Raw genomic sequence first — 14,827 nt, forward strand, 5'->3', positions numbered from 1 at the left:
GTTTTCTGTGTTTATATCTATCTATCTATCTATCTATCTATCTATCTATCTATCTATCTATCATCTATCTATCTTTTCTGTAATGCAGAAAAGGACAGGGACGTCCAGACTGGGCTATTTTCGGCAGGCTCACAGAACACAATGAGACAATATTATTTAAAGAAAAGTTTCTCGATTGGACCGAACTGAAGAAACCAGCTGAGAAGAACTCTGGCGAATCCCCTCAGAAGGTGTCAGAATTATATACTTATTTATAGTAGTTTTATTTGTGTAAATTAATTATGCATTGCCAATCAGGGCATGAAACAAACTTTATATTGTTCCACAAAGCGAACCTGTATGAGAGATTGTATTGTGTCCATTTTACAAATGGAAATACTAAGCTCTAAGAGATGGATTTGCCCAGGGGCTTACCCAACGAATTCAAAGAATCATAGAATTCTAGAAAGGGACTACAAGGGGCATCTAGTCCAAACCCCCCTGAAGTGCAGGAATCTTTTGTCCAATGTGGGGCTGAAACCCACAATTGTACCTGGGGATTTCACTATAGCTACTGCGATGCACTTGTCCTCTGTACTAAGATGACATGATGATTATAACATTTCTTGTGGTCCCTTATGAAGTGAAAGAAACTGAGATTGTCAGGTGTGAGGCTAGATTTCACCATTATAAGCATTATTTCTATTCCTGTAGTCTTTTATTCCATGTCTTCTGAAGGTTAATTTTGTGATTGACAACCAAAGTGAATTGCTGATGAACCCCTGTAGGCTTCTTTAGTATGATGATAAGCGCTTGACATCTGGCTCGTTTGTTATCATAATGTCATAATGGGCTTTCTGAAATTGCTGTCTAAGGGGAAATATGCTTTGTGTCTTGTTACAGGAGGAAACCAGGTCTGATGTTAAACCATACGATGTCATGCGAATGGTCCCTGTGCCCGAGACAACGGTTGGCACGGTCTTGGATGGGATGAACATCGGCCGCGGCTATGGCTTCATTGAGGGAGATGACGGGAGGCAATTTGAAATCATCACTGTCTCTGTGGATGTCTGGCATATATTGGAATTTGATTATAGCAGGCTCCCTAAGCAAAGCATCGGGCAGTTTCATGAAGGCGACACGTATGTGGTCAAATGGAAGTACCTTGTGAGCACTTCAGGTTAGTGAAAAATCCTCTAATGAAGTATTGATTTTGTTTGAATTGGGTAAAGTTGATCTGTGTTGCCCGTGATGCACTTAACTATTCAAGCACATAACCAACTAGTTTTGTTTTTCCGTATATGAATTGCTAGAAACGATCTTGCTGTTGAAGAGGAGGGCAGGATGTAAACAATGTCCTTTATGTATCTTTTTATGATCTTTTTTTTTATTTCAGGAGGTAACTGTTTATCACCCTTTTACGTTTGACTAGGTTTTTTTTAATCTTAGTACGCTGTTTCTGAATGATGCTTAATTATACAGCAGAATGGCTAAAACATAGTTATTGGTTGTTTGCTACAACTCCTGGGTGAGCTCTTCATTCATACAAGAAGCCACGTATCATTTATGAAAACAGATATACAGTATCAACAATTTAATTTTCTCTACATACCTCTGCACTATAGGAGGAGCCCTTTGAATATTACCTTTTTAAAAATAAGTTTTACTCAAGTGAATTGCACTCTGTGCATATTTTACCTGCACAGAATTCCAATGCTGCTCAGTAATACTGAACGCTCACCCCCACCCCCAAGAAATATATAGCTGTCAAAGACTGTTAAAGTATGGGAAATGGCATAGAACACTTATTTTAAGGTGGTAGCATGATGAGGTTGCAAAATATCACACACATACTGCAGTTGTCTTCTTTTTTGCCAAGCAATGCCATTTACTTTTTGTTATGGTGCTTTGAGAAGTATAAAACTGCTGGCCAATCTGCAGTTTTCCTGCATGTATTTTTGTCTGCCAGATCAATTTTTCCCAGCAGTTCTTTGCAGGAATACTTTGCTATGCTTTCGTCCTAATGTTTGTGAGCCCTAAAAATGAGGTCTGCATTGGGCATGTACTCCTCAGGTTATAGCCTCTTTTGATTTTGCTTTGTAGTTGGGAGCAGACAGAAGGGGGACCTACAAACCAGGGTTGTTGGCAAAGAGAAATGTGTGTACTTCTTCTGGCAAGGGAGGCACTCTACTGTCAGTGAGAAAGGGACATCTGCACTGATGACCGTGGAGCTGGATGAAGAGAGAGGTGCTCAGGTAAGCAAATCATGGGGTTGTCAAGTTATTTTGCTTTCAGCACGATGTAGACCAGAGGTGGGGTAACTCAGAGTCAGGGCCCAACGCGGCCCTCCAGGTCTCTCTGTCTGGCCCTTGGATCTCTCCTAAGGCCACTCCCCTGGCTGGCTCTGCTTCACACTGTGTTTTTGCCTGGCTGGTGTAACCTTGTCTTCTGATAGTCCCTGTTGCTTTTCTGGATGGAGAGGTCTTCTCTACAGACGTGAAATTTACATCTGCCTGCTTTTTCCTCTGCCTCTATCCATCACAGGCATGTGGTCCTTGGTTGGAAGGCTGCCCAGAGGGTAATGCAGTGCTTGGGATGAGAAAGGCTTCCCAGTAGATTCTGCCAAATTAATGCAATTGAAAAGGCTCTGCTTTTTGTAACCTCCTTCTATGCCTCCGGTCCTGTGAGGTGATCAAAAGCATGGTTGGGGAACCTGAAGCCCTCCAGGTGTTACTGCACTCCTGTTGGCCTCAGGCAGCACGTATAGCAGGAATTGTGGTCCAACAATAAGTGGAGAGCCATATGTTCTCCACCTTTGTCCTAAGGACATAGGGAGGTTCATAGGACACCTGGCATAAGTTTTGACTCCAGCCATTTATCAAATTAATTATATAATATTTCACATTGCCCTGAATGAAACTTAACCTGTTGTAATGCTAGGATCATGTTAACTTTTCAGGTTCAAGTTCTTCAAGGAAAAGAGCCGCCATGTTTTCTTCAGTGTTTTCAAGGTGGAATGATCGTTCATACGGGCAGAAGGGAAGAGGAAGAAGAAAACACACAGAGTAAATAGCCTCCTGATACCAATTTTTCTGCTGTGACAGAAGGGAGAATTGAACTGTGTGAATGCTTTTACCTCAATTCACTCTGTTGTTCATCTAAGGCAGCACAGTAGCATTTAATTTTACATTTCACTTTGTTGTTCATCTAAGGCAGCACAGTAGCATTTAATTTGTCTTGAATGCCAGGGAAGCAAACTAGTAAAAGTGAAGGCAAGTACATTTAAGCATGTGCAAAGTTTCCTTTCTCTACAGCCAAGAAATCACAGCTGGCCCCACATAACTGGGATCATGCATGGGGGTTCCAGATCTGAGACAGCCATTTGCCAAGCAGGATAAACCATGTCTCCTCTCTTTGGAAACAAAGCACCACATCACACATAGAAGATAAAAACAATACATTTAATACATTGATATACTGTCTTTCTGCCAAAGCATTTGAAGCAGTTTATAGTTTGCAAGACACGTATAAAAGGCATGATACAGAAGGGGGGAACAGGGAGAGGAAAATAAATCAGGTCCCATCTTTCTAAATGATCAGGTGGAATGGCTGTTGATTGAGGTAGTTGAAGGAAGGAAGGAAGGAATCAAATCCAGACTAATGAAGTGGGCCTTGTTGTCTCACCTCTTCCTCAAATAGAGTCAAGTGGAAAGACTACTGATAGAAAAGTTGACATCCATTCTTTTCTCACTATACTAACTCAAGCCACACTGTGTTTCACCGGTGTGGGCCAACAGTGGCTACATTCACACATAACACTTGGACATGGTTTGTTTTAACAGTGGCTTCTCAACTCAGAGCTGAGCAGACAAGCCCTTATTTTCTCCAAAGCTTTTTTTTTTTCTTTTTTCCAGCTGCTCATGCTTTTGAGTCTTGACATAGGTCTGGGGTGGGATGGCCAAATAAACCATGTTTAAAGAAGGCCACTGGGTTCAGGCATGTCTTCCAACCAAAGTTAGAACAACAAAGCAAGATTTCACATCATGGTTTGCTGACAGAAAACAAATCACGGCTACGTTGCTGGGCTGGGTTTGCCACATACCATCAAACCACAGTCAGGTTCAGCAAACCATCACTTAGCATTATGTATTTGCTTCCTCCAGCAACATTCATAATAAAGAGGGAGTGAAATGAAGTAAAAACCATCATAAATTGGAAGAAAAACTGAGTTTTAGTGAAGTGTTTTAAGTGACCATCTTTTCTGATCCTGATAGTTTGTTCAGACTTTGCGAGTGATTGACAGTGGAGATCAACACAGGCACATTCCAGGTGTTGACTGCAGGTGTGCACAACACTGCCTCAGCACATCTGTCACTCACCAAAGCCTTGGTCTTCAAGCACCTCAAGGCTTTTTGTTTGTCTGTGCCAATGCATAGCTTAACTTGGAAGTAGCCTCAGCAGTTGTATAATAAAGTTGTGTTATCCATGCCCATTGCAGGCGATTGGCGATTGTACTGTGTACGAGGGGAGCTTTCCCTTGAAGGAAACCTGCTTGAAGTAGCCTGCCACTGTAGCAGCCTGAGGTCCAGGACGTCAATGCTTGTTCTAAATATCAACAAAGCTCTCATTTACTTGTGGCACGGCTGCAAAGCCCAGCCACACACCAAAGAAGTTGGAAGAACAGCAGCCAATAAAATAAAAGAACAGTAAGTAACCAAACTATCCTTTTGAATACATATCCACATTGTCTGTACAAAGTTTGTGTGGAAGACCCCTGAAAATGGGCGAGAAATGACTTAAGGGGGGGCGGGCAAAATTGAGGTTTATTACTTTTATTTCATTTTTTGCACACATATTCCAGCCACCCTTCCAGTAGCTCAAGGTGGCATACATGGTTCTTGCGTTTTCATCTCACAACCCCTCTGCAAGGGAGGTTAGGCTGGGCAGTGGTGACTACCCCAAGTTCACCCGGTGAGTTTCATGGGGGAGTGAGGATTTGAACCTGGATCTTCCTAATCCAGCACTCTAGCGACTAAGCCACATTGGCTTTATAACGTACACATTGGGCATTGTATAGAGAAGGTGGCTAAAGTGAAGCTTTTGCCCTCTTCCCTCAGTACTAGAACTCAGGGTCATCCAGTGAAATGGATCAGTAGCACATTCCAGAGAGATGGAAAACGGCACATCACATCTTAACATGACACATAAATTTAATTTTTTTAAAAAATTGCTGCCACTGACTAGGGTGGCTTTAGATAAATGGGTGTCAGTGGCAAGTAGCCATGATGGCTGTGCTGAGCCTCTGCGTTCAGAGGCAGAGTGTGTTTAATTCCAGCTGCTGGGGGGCAGCTGCAAGGGGAGAACTATTGCCTGGGCTTCCTGGAGGCACCTGATTGGCTTCTGAGAGAACCAGGAGGTTGAATTAGGGGCCCCTTTGCACTCATTCAGCAGAGCTCTTCTCAAGTTGAGAAAACACTTTCAGGATGCTTGAGTCAGCCAGTGCCAAGGATGTCGGGTTATGAGAACAGTTGAGTCAGAGGAAACAAGAGGTGATGATGCTTGGCAAGTGCCTGTTACCTGGCATTGTTCTCCGCTTCTTCCTTTTTTTGGCAAAGTGTCTATGAGCATGTCTGACTTGGTAAGAATCATGCTGTAGCACAAATTCACAACACTAACAGTGGTTCTGATGGATTAATATTGCATTTCAGGTGCCCTCTGGAAGCAGGGCTGCACAGCAGTAGCAAGGTGACGATACACGAATGTGACGAAGGGTCAGAGCCATTGGGATTCTGGGATGCCTTAGGGAGGAGAGACCGGAAAGCCTATGATTGCATGTTGCAAGGTATGGAATGCTTGGTTTTCCTGTGGCGCTTTGATAAGATACCCCAGGACTCACAAATACAGACAAGAGAAAGGCGCTTGTCTAAAACAGGAATGAGAAATCTCTGCCCCTCCCTTACCATTGGCCATGCTGGCTGGGGCTGGTGGGAGCTGTGGTCCACAGGCTCCCCACCCCTGGTGTAAAGCTGTGGGGTCATCTCTAGTGAACATGAACTCCATGGCAATACTATGCCAGGAAATGTTCAGGTGTGCTGGCTATCATCTAGGAGAGGGCATTATCTGTGGCAGCTCCTAGATTCTGGAATTCCCTCCCCATCTGGCACCTTCATTATATAGTTTCCATCATATACTGAAGTAATACTTCTTTACGCTGGTTTTTGACACCTCAGATGTGTTTTCAGGACCCACCCTATGGCTGTAATATTTAAAAAAGTTTTTAATATTAAATTTTAGATTGTTGAAACCCACCTTGAGGCCTGATGGGGTAGCTGATAAATCGGATGATAAAACTAATAAGTCACAAGGCTCATACAAAACAACAACCCTAAAATGGGTAAAACGGCTTCTGAAATATTATATGTCTTTTCATTGCTTTTTCAAAAAAGATCCTGGGAAGTTCAACTTCACGCCCCGCTTGTTCATCCTTGGTAGTTCGTCTGGAGAATTCTCAGCCACTGAATACATCTATCCTGCAAGAGACCCCACTGTGGTGAATTCTATGCCATTCCTCCAGGAAGACCTCTACACAGCTCCCCAGCCAGGCAAGTGAATGTGGCAGGGGGCAATATGGATCCCAATCTGAAGCTTCACTTGTCTGCTGCCTAAGGAAGTTTTCGGGCTCTAGGAATACTGCTAACCCTGAACATGCCAGATTTCAGTTACTTGATTATGTTCTTCCTCCCAAAAGTTGCAAAAAAAACCCAAAACACAGAAGAGGGGTGATGATGATTCTTATATTTCTGTAATTCATATAATGCTTGATCACAGTCATCTCTTAAGTGATGTACAGAAGACCCAGTGCAGTAAGACTGAGTTAAAACTATAAAAACCAGATGTCGGTTGTAAACCTGCTGGAACCAGAAAGTCCTTGGGAAGCACTGGAGGTTCAACAGGGGGCCTGTCTGACCTCAACTGGGATTTCGACAAAATTGGGCCCACAGTACTGAACATATGACTCCTGATGGAGATGAGCTGTGCACACAAGCCATGGGAGACCATGCTCAAGCAGGGATATAAGGGATCAGATGGCCCCTGAGGCATCCTGGTTCCAAGCTGCTGAAGGCCTTATAAATTAATGCACTCTAGCACTCTGAATCACTAAAACTAAGATAATGCACTCTAGCAACACATGGTGCAAATCAGAAGTAGTATATAATCAGCAGTAGCCTCCCTGCAGTAAGAATGCAAAGTGCTTTGCCATTTTCATCTTGTTTGTCTCATAAAAAGCAAGATGCTGATGGCAGTTTTAGTGCCATTTTTATATGGAAAACTCATAGCGTGGCATAATGTGTTTGCGGCAGAAGTAGGAACTCGACCCAAATCCAGTGTGTCAGGTTCTGGTACAACACCAGGCTTTTTATTATGTATGAAATGGGCGCGCTGAAGATACACTACACCCTCTCTCTCTCTCTCTCTCTCTCTCTCTCACACACACACACACACACACACACACACACACACAAGCATGCAGTGTTTAGAACCTTTGTCTTTTATTTAACCTGTGCAGCCCTCTTCCTTGTTGACAATCACCATGAAGTGTACCTCTGGCAAGGCTGGTGGCCTGTGGAAAATAAAATAGCCGGATCAGCTCGAATCCGCTGGGCCTCAGACAGGAAATGTGCCATGGAGACCGTCCTCCAGTACTGCAAAGGTAATAGATTCAGGAGCGTTTGTGTTGGGGTGTGCATCTCATACAAAGTCAGTGCTTGCTGGCAGAGGAGGGCCCTGTTGCAGCCCAGAAAGAGCATGGATGTGGGGTGGAGGGCAGTGCATAAACCCCTATGCAGAGATCCCCCATTCCTCTCATTCTGTTGTGGCTTTCCCTGTCCTCCTCTCCAGCAGCCAGTGATGTGGAGCAGGGACAGGAGGAAAACACATGTCAGAATGACACGGGGTAGGCTGCAACACATGTTATGGTTGTGGGGGACAGGGACAGGTTTGTTGTTTTTGGCTGAAGCACCATGTTTCCTCTAACACTGAGTTCACAGCACACTTCCAGCTAGTGTATCCCAGACGTTGGCTTGGGGCCCAAGTATGACTTGGGTCTATTGGAGCTTGATTATACCAAGTTTGATCCTAGGGCAGGATGACATTTATTTATACGTTAAATGTTTATAGACTCCCCCACTCCCTTTCAGATAAAATACCAGGGTGCTATACAACAAAATTTATTAGTACAATAAAGCATAAAACACTGTTTGAGAAACGAAAATAGTCATTAAAATGACGGGCTCATCTTGAAAAAATTTAAGCAGCTGGCATAAGGTCTTCAAGAGACATATGGAAATTGGTAGTGAATATGCCTTCTAAATCTTCACCAGAAGAGTATTTACTCCACACTAAATGCCTAGCTGAAGGTAGCCAGGATTATGCAGCACAGGGGGCATCTAGCAGCCCTCCTCTCAGTGACTGAGCTGGGACAAAAGGGCTCAGATGGCCCTTTAAGGTATCCTGGAACCAAGTTGTTCAGTGCTACCTGGCCTGGTAGCAGATGCTGTTGGCTGTCTGCCCTGTGTAGCTGCTGCATTGTGCACATTGATAGCTATAGCTCATGAATGAAGGTGCTACATGCCTTGCACTATTCTTGCACTCCCACAACTCTCCTTTTTAAGGCAGATCACCAAGGATTTGTGACTAGAGGCTGAATATGTGTGGCTTGCCTAAAGTGGAAGGTGGGGGCAGTTAGCCCCTGTGGGAGTGGTTTTCTCCCTTCCCCTGCCTATCATTGCTCTAAGCCAAGGCAAAGTTCCCCAACATTTCCATGGCTCTCATCTGTTATAAGGAGAATTCAGCTGCCTGATCGTGCATTCCCATCACTAAAAAAAAGCTTGTGTCTAGGTAATCATTATTTAAATCAATTATTTTAATTCATTAATAAAATATTACTTTACAAGCAGCTTGCTGCAGTTAATGAGCAGACTTTCTGCAAACCTTGCGATAGCTACAGCGAACCTAATTGCGTTTAACTGTTTCTAAGAGTCACCTCAACCTTTTCTGCTTAAATATAGTGACCTATAAAGTCAGAATCAGAATGTTCAAGGAAATTAAAATGTTCTGCATCTTAATCTCTCTGGATGTCCTGTGCCTGATGTATTTTGATGGACACTTAATGAGGAGATGCAGGATTAGAGTCCACTAACGAAGTTGACACTATATCTCTCCTGGTTTAAATAAGGATTATGGGTGATTCTCTCCTAGGGGGGTGGGGAAACCCAGTTGGTGTTAACAGCTGCCATTGAGAATTCATGCTTTGTTTCAGCAGATGCAGATTTACATCTTGCATTATTGCTGCCAGGGTGTGTTATTGCCCTTTTGTTAACAACAAGTCTTGCCTTGTTGAGTTGGCTTTCCTTCCACTGTTCCTGAGCCCATGTGCATCTGTACCTAACCATCTATCTAGTTCGCTTTATGTATTTGATGAAGTTAGCATAATATTTTATAGACAGGAGCCTGTGATTAAGTTACTTTGTCTTCAAAGTGCTATAAAATCCCCCAGGATAATTACTTTTTCAGTTTGGTGCGAATCTCACAATAGAAATGTATTGAATATATACTGTACTTTCCATTTGGAATGATTTTCATATGTACTCCATTGGCTCGAGACAGACAGATGGCAACCACAAAATATATACATTAATAATGAGAGCTAAACCAGATTGGGTGATGGCTGAACTTGTCTGTTTAAACTTTTTCCAAAACTTTGCCATCATATACCATCACAAAGAAACAACACCCAAGATCAGATTAAAAAGGTGAAGGGGTGGAATAAGGCAGATGGCAGCAAGCTTGACTCAGGGGCTTGTAGAGGCACCACTGCCGCTGTCGTTCTGCAGCACGGTCGCTTAGCAGAATGATACACACCCTAAGGAAGACTGTAAGAGCCTAGGCCAGGGAGAGATAAAGGGAAGCACTCTGTCCAGACTGGCACATTTGCAGAGTTTGGACTTTTGTCAAACAGTTGCTGTGGCATCACTGCCAAATTCAAGCAGCTTCCACTGTTGTAGTTAGAACATCGGAAGACTTTTAATTGCAAACGTGCAGATTAAACTGCACTGTAGGTATGAGCTGCTGCTTACACAAAGGTAAGCACTGCCATATTTTTAAAAAGGCATGTGGAGAACTTCCACTAATCATTTTCTAGCTTCAGCATGGGGGTCTGATGCTTGTATGTTCGGAAATTTGTAGAAGAGAGGCTGTGCTAATACATGGACTTCTCCAACAATCCATCATAGTCAGTTTAAGTGATATTGTTGCCACTCGTTTCTGGAGATAGCTTTTCCTATGCTGTGTTGAGGTCAGGCATCCACACTGAATATTTGTAGCTATTATCTGCAGCTATATGCAATGGATAAAAATCATTGGGCTGCATCCAGTGTAGACTCATTAGAATTAGTGGATATGGGTAACTGAGATCCATTAATTTCAAAAGGTCTAGTTAATCGAACTTAGTTGGAAAAAAACCATTTGTCTTGGCAGTAACATCCATTTTCCTTCCTCAAGCACTTGAGGGTAGAATGCAAGAGGTCTCAATTCTGGGCACAAGTGGACCCAGGCCGGTGTAGCTCCAGCAAGTCTACTGCATCATATGCTTTCAGACCAAGCTGTCTGAAGCAGACTATGGTTAAGCCTCTCTTAGCAGGGTTAGGAAAGGCCTCAGCCATTCCAAGTAGGAAATACTGGGATCAGACAACCAGTGTTCTGTCTTGTTATAAAAGGCAACTGCTTTATTTCAGTTTATTTGTGTTCTGTTTTTCAACAAAGCAACTTAATTCAATTAACGTTAAAAAATTGCAACATTAATTGTGTGGGTGTGTATAAACACACATGCACACATATATAAATGGTTAGTAGTAATATAGCAGGTGAAATTCACACTCTGCTAAGACCAGAATAAATGCACTTTTCATTAAAACAGAATATATCAAAGACCAAAAAAACCACCACCCTGTACAATAAAAAGGTTTTCGGAACCCATCTAATAGCAGTGAGAAGGACCTCCCAAGTGTAGGGGTGGGGATCCTGTGATGGGAGTTGCGGACCAACAACCTTCTGGAAGGAGCAGGTTTTCTGCCGCACCAGCTTTGCACCTAAGGATGGGATTCTGCAATTGAGAAGGCCTCATCACTAGGGCCCACAAAAGGAATATCCAGGAAAGACAGGCTGCTATTAAGGCTGGGACAGGTTCCTATGAGCCAAGGAAGAAGAAGAAGAAGAGTTTGGATTTGATATCCCGCCTTTCACTCCCCTTCAGGAGTCTCAAAGCGGCTAACAATCTCCTTTTCCCTTCCTCCCCCACAACAAACACTCTGTGAGGTGAGTGGGGCTGAGAGACTTCAGAGAAGTGGGACTGGCCCAAGGTCACCCAGCAGCTGCATGTGGAGGAGCGGAGACGCGAACCCGGTTCCCCAGATTACGTGACTACCGCTCTTAACCACTACACCACACTGGCTTAAAACCTGGTCCTGGGTGATCTGGACACTTTGCTTGAAAGGTTTACAACAGAAAGCTTTATGTTCAGTTAAGTGGAAAATTCACAAAAGTCTAGAAGAAGGTGGCAAGGTATTCCATATTTATTTTGATTTATTTTTATGTATAGGAAAAAATGTGAAGAAACCTCCCAAATCTTACCTAATTCACGCTGGTCTTGAACCTCTGACCTTCACCAATATGTTTCCAAGCTGGGAACACAGAGAGGACATTGCAGAGATCACAGAAATGGTAAATCAACCTTTCTCATTATCTTTCTCCGTTTTCCACTGCACTGCTGGCGATGTGGTGGTGTTCTGAGAAGCAGGAAAAACCAGGGGATTACCATGGAGAGGCAGCTTCAAGCATTTGAGGGGGGAGAATAACCAGCGTGGGTGGATTTTGACTGAGATTTTATCATCTACTCATAAAGCTTCCAGGATGCAAGGAAATGTTTTATGTCCGAAGAACTGAGAGGTCTGGCTAAAATATTTGTTTTTGTTGAGCTGACTGAGTAACAGAGGCCTGGCTATTCCAGAGTGGGGGGGGATTTGTTTATCACCCGACTTCTCCGTAGAGAACATTTGGCTGCTTATCTCTTTCTGAACCACTTGAAATTTCTAAATCTTTTCCTCCCCTCTAGGATGCTGAAGCTTCTAACCAGATAATCCTTGTGGAAGATGTGCTGGCCAAACTATGCAAGAAGCTGTACCCATTGGCCGAACTTTTAGCAAGGCCCCTCCCAGAGGGAGTGGATCCACTAAATCTTGAAATCTACCTTTCAGATGAAGATTTTGAGGTAAATGGGAATACACATCTCACAGATGTCTCTATAATCACTCTTTGCATTGCTGTTCTTCTTCTTTTTTACACTTCTTAATGCTTACCCTTCAACAATCCTTTTAATGCAGGCTGGATTGCAGATGACAAGAGAGGAATACAACACACTGCCTTCCTGGAAACAGGTGAACCTCAAAAAGGCAAAAGGACTCTTCTAAGTAACCTGGCCATGTTGCATTTAAGGGCTAAAGCTGGAGTGGGATCTTGTGTCATTTTCAGCACCTCGTGGACAAAGAGCAGCAGCGTGGCCAACTTGCGCTCACACACACACACCCCTTCACCAAGCCAACAAGATACCGCCGGAAGGCTGTCGATTACTGCCTCTTCTTAAATCACGTCATATTGTAAATGTGTGAGAGAACTCTTTTGCAGGCTCTTTTGTTTGGGGAGGTAAGGCAATTTGACAGCTGATGAATTGTGTTCCCCTTGTACTTTAGCAGCAGTTTCTCAGGCTGCTGCTGCGGCAGCAATGGCGGATCTTTTTAGCTGCGTTACACTACTTGCCATTTGGGTTTTGAAGACGTTCTCTTTGTAAAGTGTTATTTTCTTTAAAGCTGTGGATTTTCAAAAAGAATTTATATTTATATAAAACACATAGGACAAGGATGTATTTAACAATGCAATGTGTATTATTCACTTTCAAGACTTCAGTCAAGAAGGACTTTCAGAAAAGTAGCTTGGCGGCTCAGTTGCTTGGTCTGAATTAGTTAAACTACCAATTATGTTTTTACTCTCTCTTTGTGTCTTCCCACCCCCTATCTCTGAATGGTTTCTCTTTTTAATAGGCGACGAATTGGTCTCAATGCTGCTTCAGGTGCTAAACTGAACAAAGCGTCATCACACGAGTTTCTTGAGAAACTCTCCAAATCCAACTTTGATATACTTTGTTATCCCAAAAATGTATAGTGCCTTGTTTTTCTTCTGTGTACAGTTTATATACAAAAAAAGATCGGTCTGCTTTTTGAAGATGGCTCTGAAAAGTCTCCTATGCTCTACTTTTATAATAGTAGAAATAAAAAAACATCTCAGTTTCTAATAACTTGTTGTAAAGATAAACTGTCTTTTATGACAAAGACTCAAAGCAAAGCTTCAGAATAAACTCTTAGCAATGCACACAGACTTCTTCTTCTCCCACGTACCTGATTCTGTCAGAAAATACCTCATTTCAGTAAAACACACAGAAAATATTTGCATTGTGCTGTGAACAAAGAGCAGAAATTTTCTGATTCAGAAAATTAGTATTGCGTGATAAAGAGAGAACTGGTGCCTGTGATCTAATGTCCTATAGAATGTTGTGTACAAGCAACCAAGGTTCTCCACTGAGTTCCCTGCTCATGAAATAATGGTGATGCATAACCAGAGCCTCTGGATAAAGAGATTGTCATTTTTATATTTTTCTGTATTACCGGACACTAAGTCTAAGGTCTTGAACCACTCGTGCCATTTGTAGGAAAGAGGCGACAGAAGAAATGGATATAAATACTGAAATATACCTTCAAGATGCAGATTGGCAGCAGCTCCTCTCCTGAATTCACCTACAATAGCAAGCACTGCTGAGAAATGCAGCCTCGTTGCTTCTTTTCCCTATGAGTGAAACAGAACAAAAATTATCATACCTTGATTAAACTGTAGTAAGATAAACGATCGCCAGATAAAATAATTTGGCTCATGGATCATTGCTCTAGATCTTAGCTGACTTCATAATCTCTGGCTTATATCAGACCTGCTAAAATATAGTAAGTTTCAAGGCTTTTGCTCAGAAATCATGTGGTGTGGTTCCCCCCCCCCCCCCGGCACTGAATTAAATTCTGATTTCAACAAAGGATGCAAAGCCATATCTGGTTACTATTTTAGGTAGCTATCTATTCACTTTGAATTACCACAACATATTCAAAAGATTTCCTCCCTTTTATGTGCCTTTCAAAGAGATGCAGTACAATGTTTTCCCTGCCTGTAAACCCGGGGAAAGCATTTCAGTAGACTTAACAGTTCAAAATTACCTTTACAGGAGGAAAATCTTCAAGCCATTGTTGCTAAGTGACATGATGATCTCTTCAGATGCTGTTCTTAACCTGACCAAATCAAATGCAATCAAGCACATTGAACAGACTGAATTGAGTGGCCTTGTTGTAACCTGACGTGTGACTTAGCCGCACAAAACCAAAGTCCTTAAGACTTCTGCATAAGTAGTGTCCAGAGATGTCAACAAACACAGTTTAAAAAACAGGAAGCAACTGCAAATTATATGCTGTACTTCCGTGACATATGTGAGCATCAGTTTGAGTTCCAAGTCCTATATGCAAGCCTGCTTTCTGTGGGGATCTGCCTATGTTAGATGAAAACTAGTAATTGCTTGCTATGAGAGGACTGGCTCATTATTTATTGATTTCATTTATATTGATACCATAGCAGAAGTTTCTAAACTGTTTAACTGTTCAGATTATAAGAACAACACTGAAGTATAAAATAATGGACACTGTAA

At 42.5% G+C, this 14,827-nt stretch overlaps 2 protein-coding genes and 1 long non-coding RNA gene across 17 annotated transcripts in view; 1 reads left to right on the top strand and 2 right to left on the bottom strand.

Annotated features, from left to right (window-relative positions):
• The window catches only part of SVIL (supervillin), a 145,567-nt gene extending 132,109 nt beyond the window's left edge, over positions 1-13,458 (top strand). For all 15 annotated transcript variants that reach the window (XM_082193702.1, XM_082193703.1, XM_082193701.1 and 12 more), the window contains 11 exons: positions 89-230; positions 883-1,159; positions 2,083-2,234; positions 2,939-3,044; positions 4,478-4,685; positions 5,688-5,821; positions 6,426-6,581; positions 7,547-7,690; positions 11,636-11,757; positions 12,149-12,304; positions 12,417-13,458. In XM_082193702.1, the coding sequence (XP_082049828.1) occupies positions 89-230; positions 883-1,159; positions 2,083-2,234; positions 2,939-3,044; positions 4,478-4,685; positions 5,688-5,821; positions 6,426-6,581; positions 7,547-7,690; positions 11,636-11,757; positions 12,149-12,304; positions 12,417-12,503 (1,684 nt within the window). In that variant the 3' untranslated portion in view covers positions 12,504-13,458. The remainder of the gene's footprint in view (positions 1-88; positions 231-882; positions 1,160-2,082; positions 2,235-2,938; positions 3,045-4,477; positions 4,686-5,687; positions 5,822-6,425; positions 6,582-7,546; positions 7,691-11,635; positions 11,758-12,148; positions 12,305-12,416) is intronic.
• Positions 6,758-7,563, bottom strand: LOC309515732. The gene is made up of 2 exons (XR_014212639.1): positions 7,477-7,563; positions 6,758-7,430 (listed from the first exon to the last, which is right to left on the bottom strand). It is a non-coding gene; the product is annotated as an uncharacterized lncRNA (long non-coding RNA).
• Positions 11,595-14,827, bottom strand: part of LOC309515715 (uncharacterized protein) — a 202,450-nt gene continuing 199,217 nt past the window's right edge. Inside the window, exons 9-10 of the mRNA XM_082193820.1 lie at positions 13,829-13,929; positions 11,595-11,717 (exon numbers count right to left, since the gene is read on the bottom strand). The gene's annotated coding sequence lies outside the window, so the exon portion shown is untranslated. The remainder of the gene's footprint in view (positions 11,718-13,828; positions 13,930-14,827) is intronic.

This window comes from Podarcis vaucheri (assembly GCF_965113315.1).
Source record: "Podarcis vaucheri genome assembly, chromosome: 12".
Taxonomy (NCBI): domain Eukaryota; kingdom Metazoa; phylum Chordata; class Lepidosauria; order Squamata; family Lacertidae; genus Podarcis; species Podarcis vaucheri.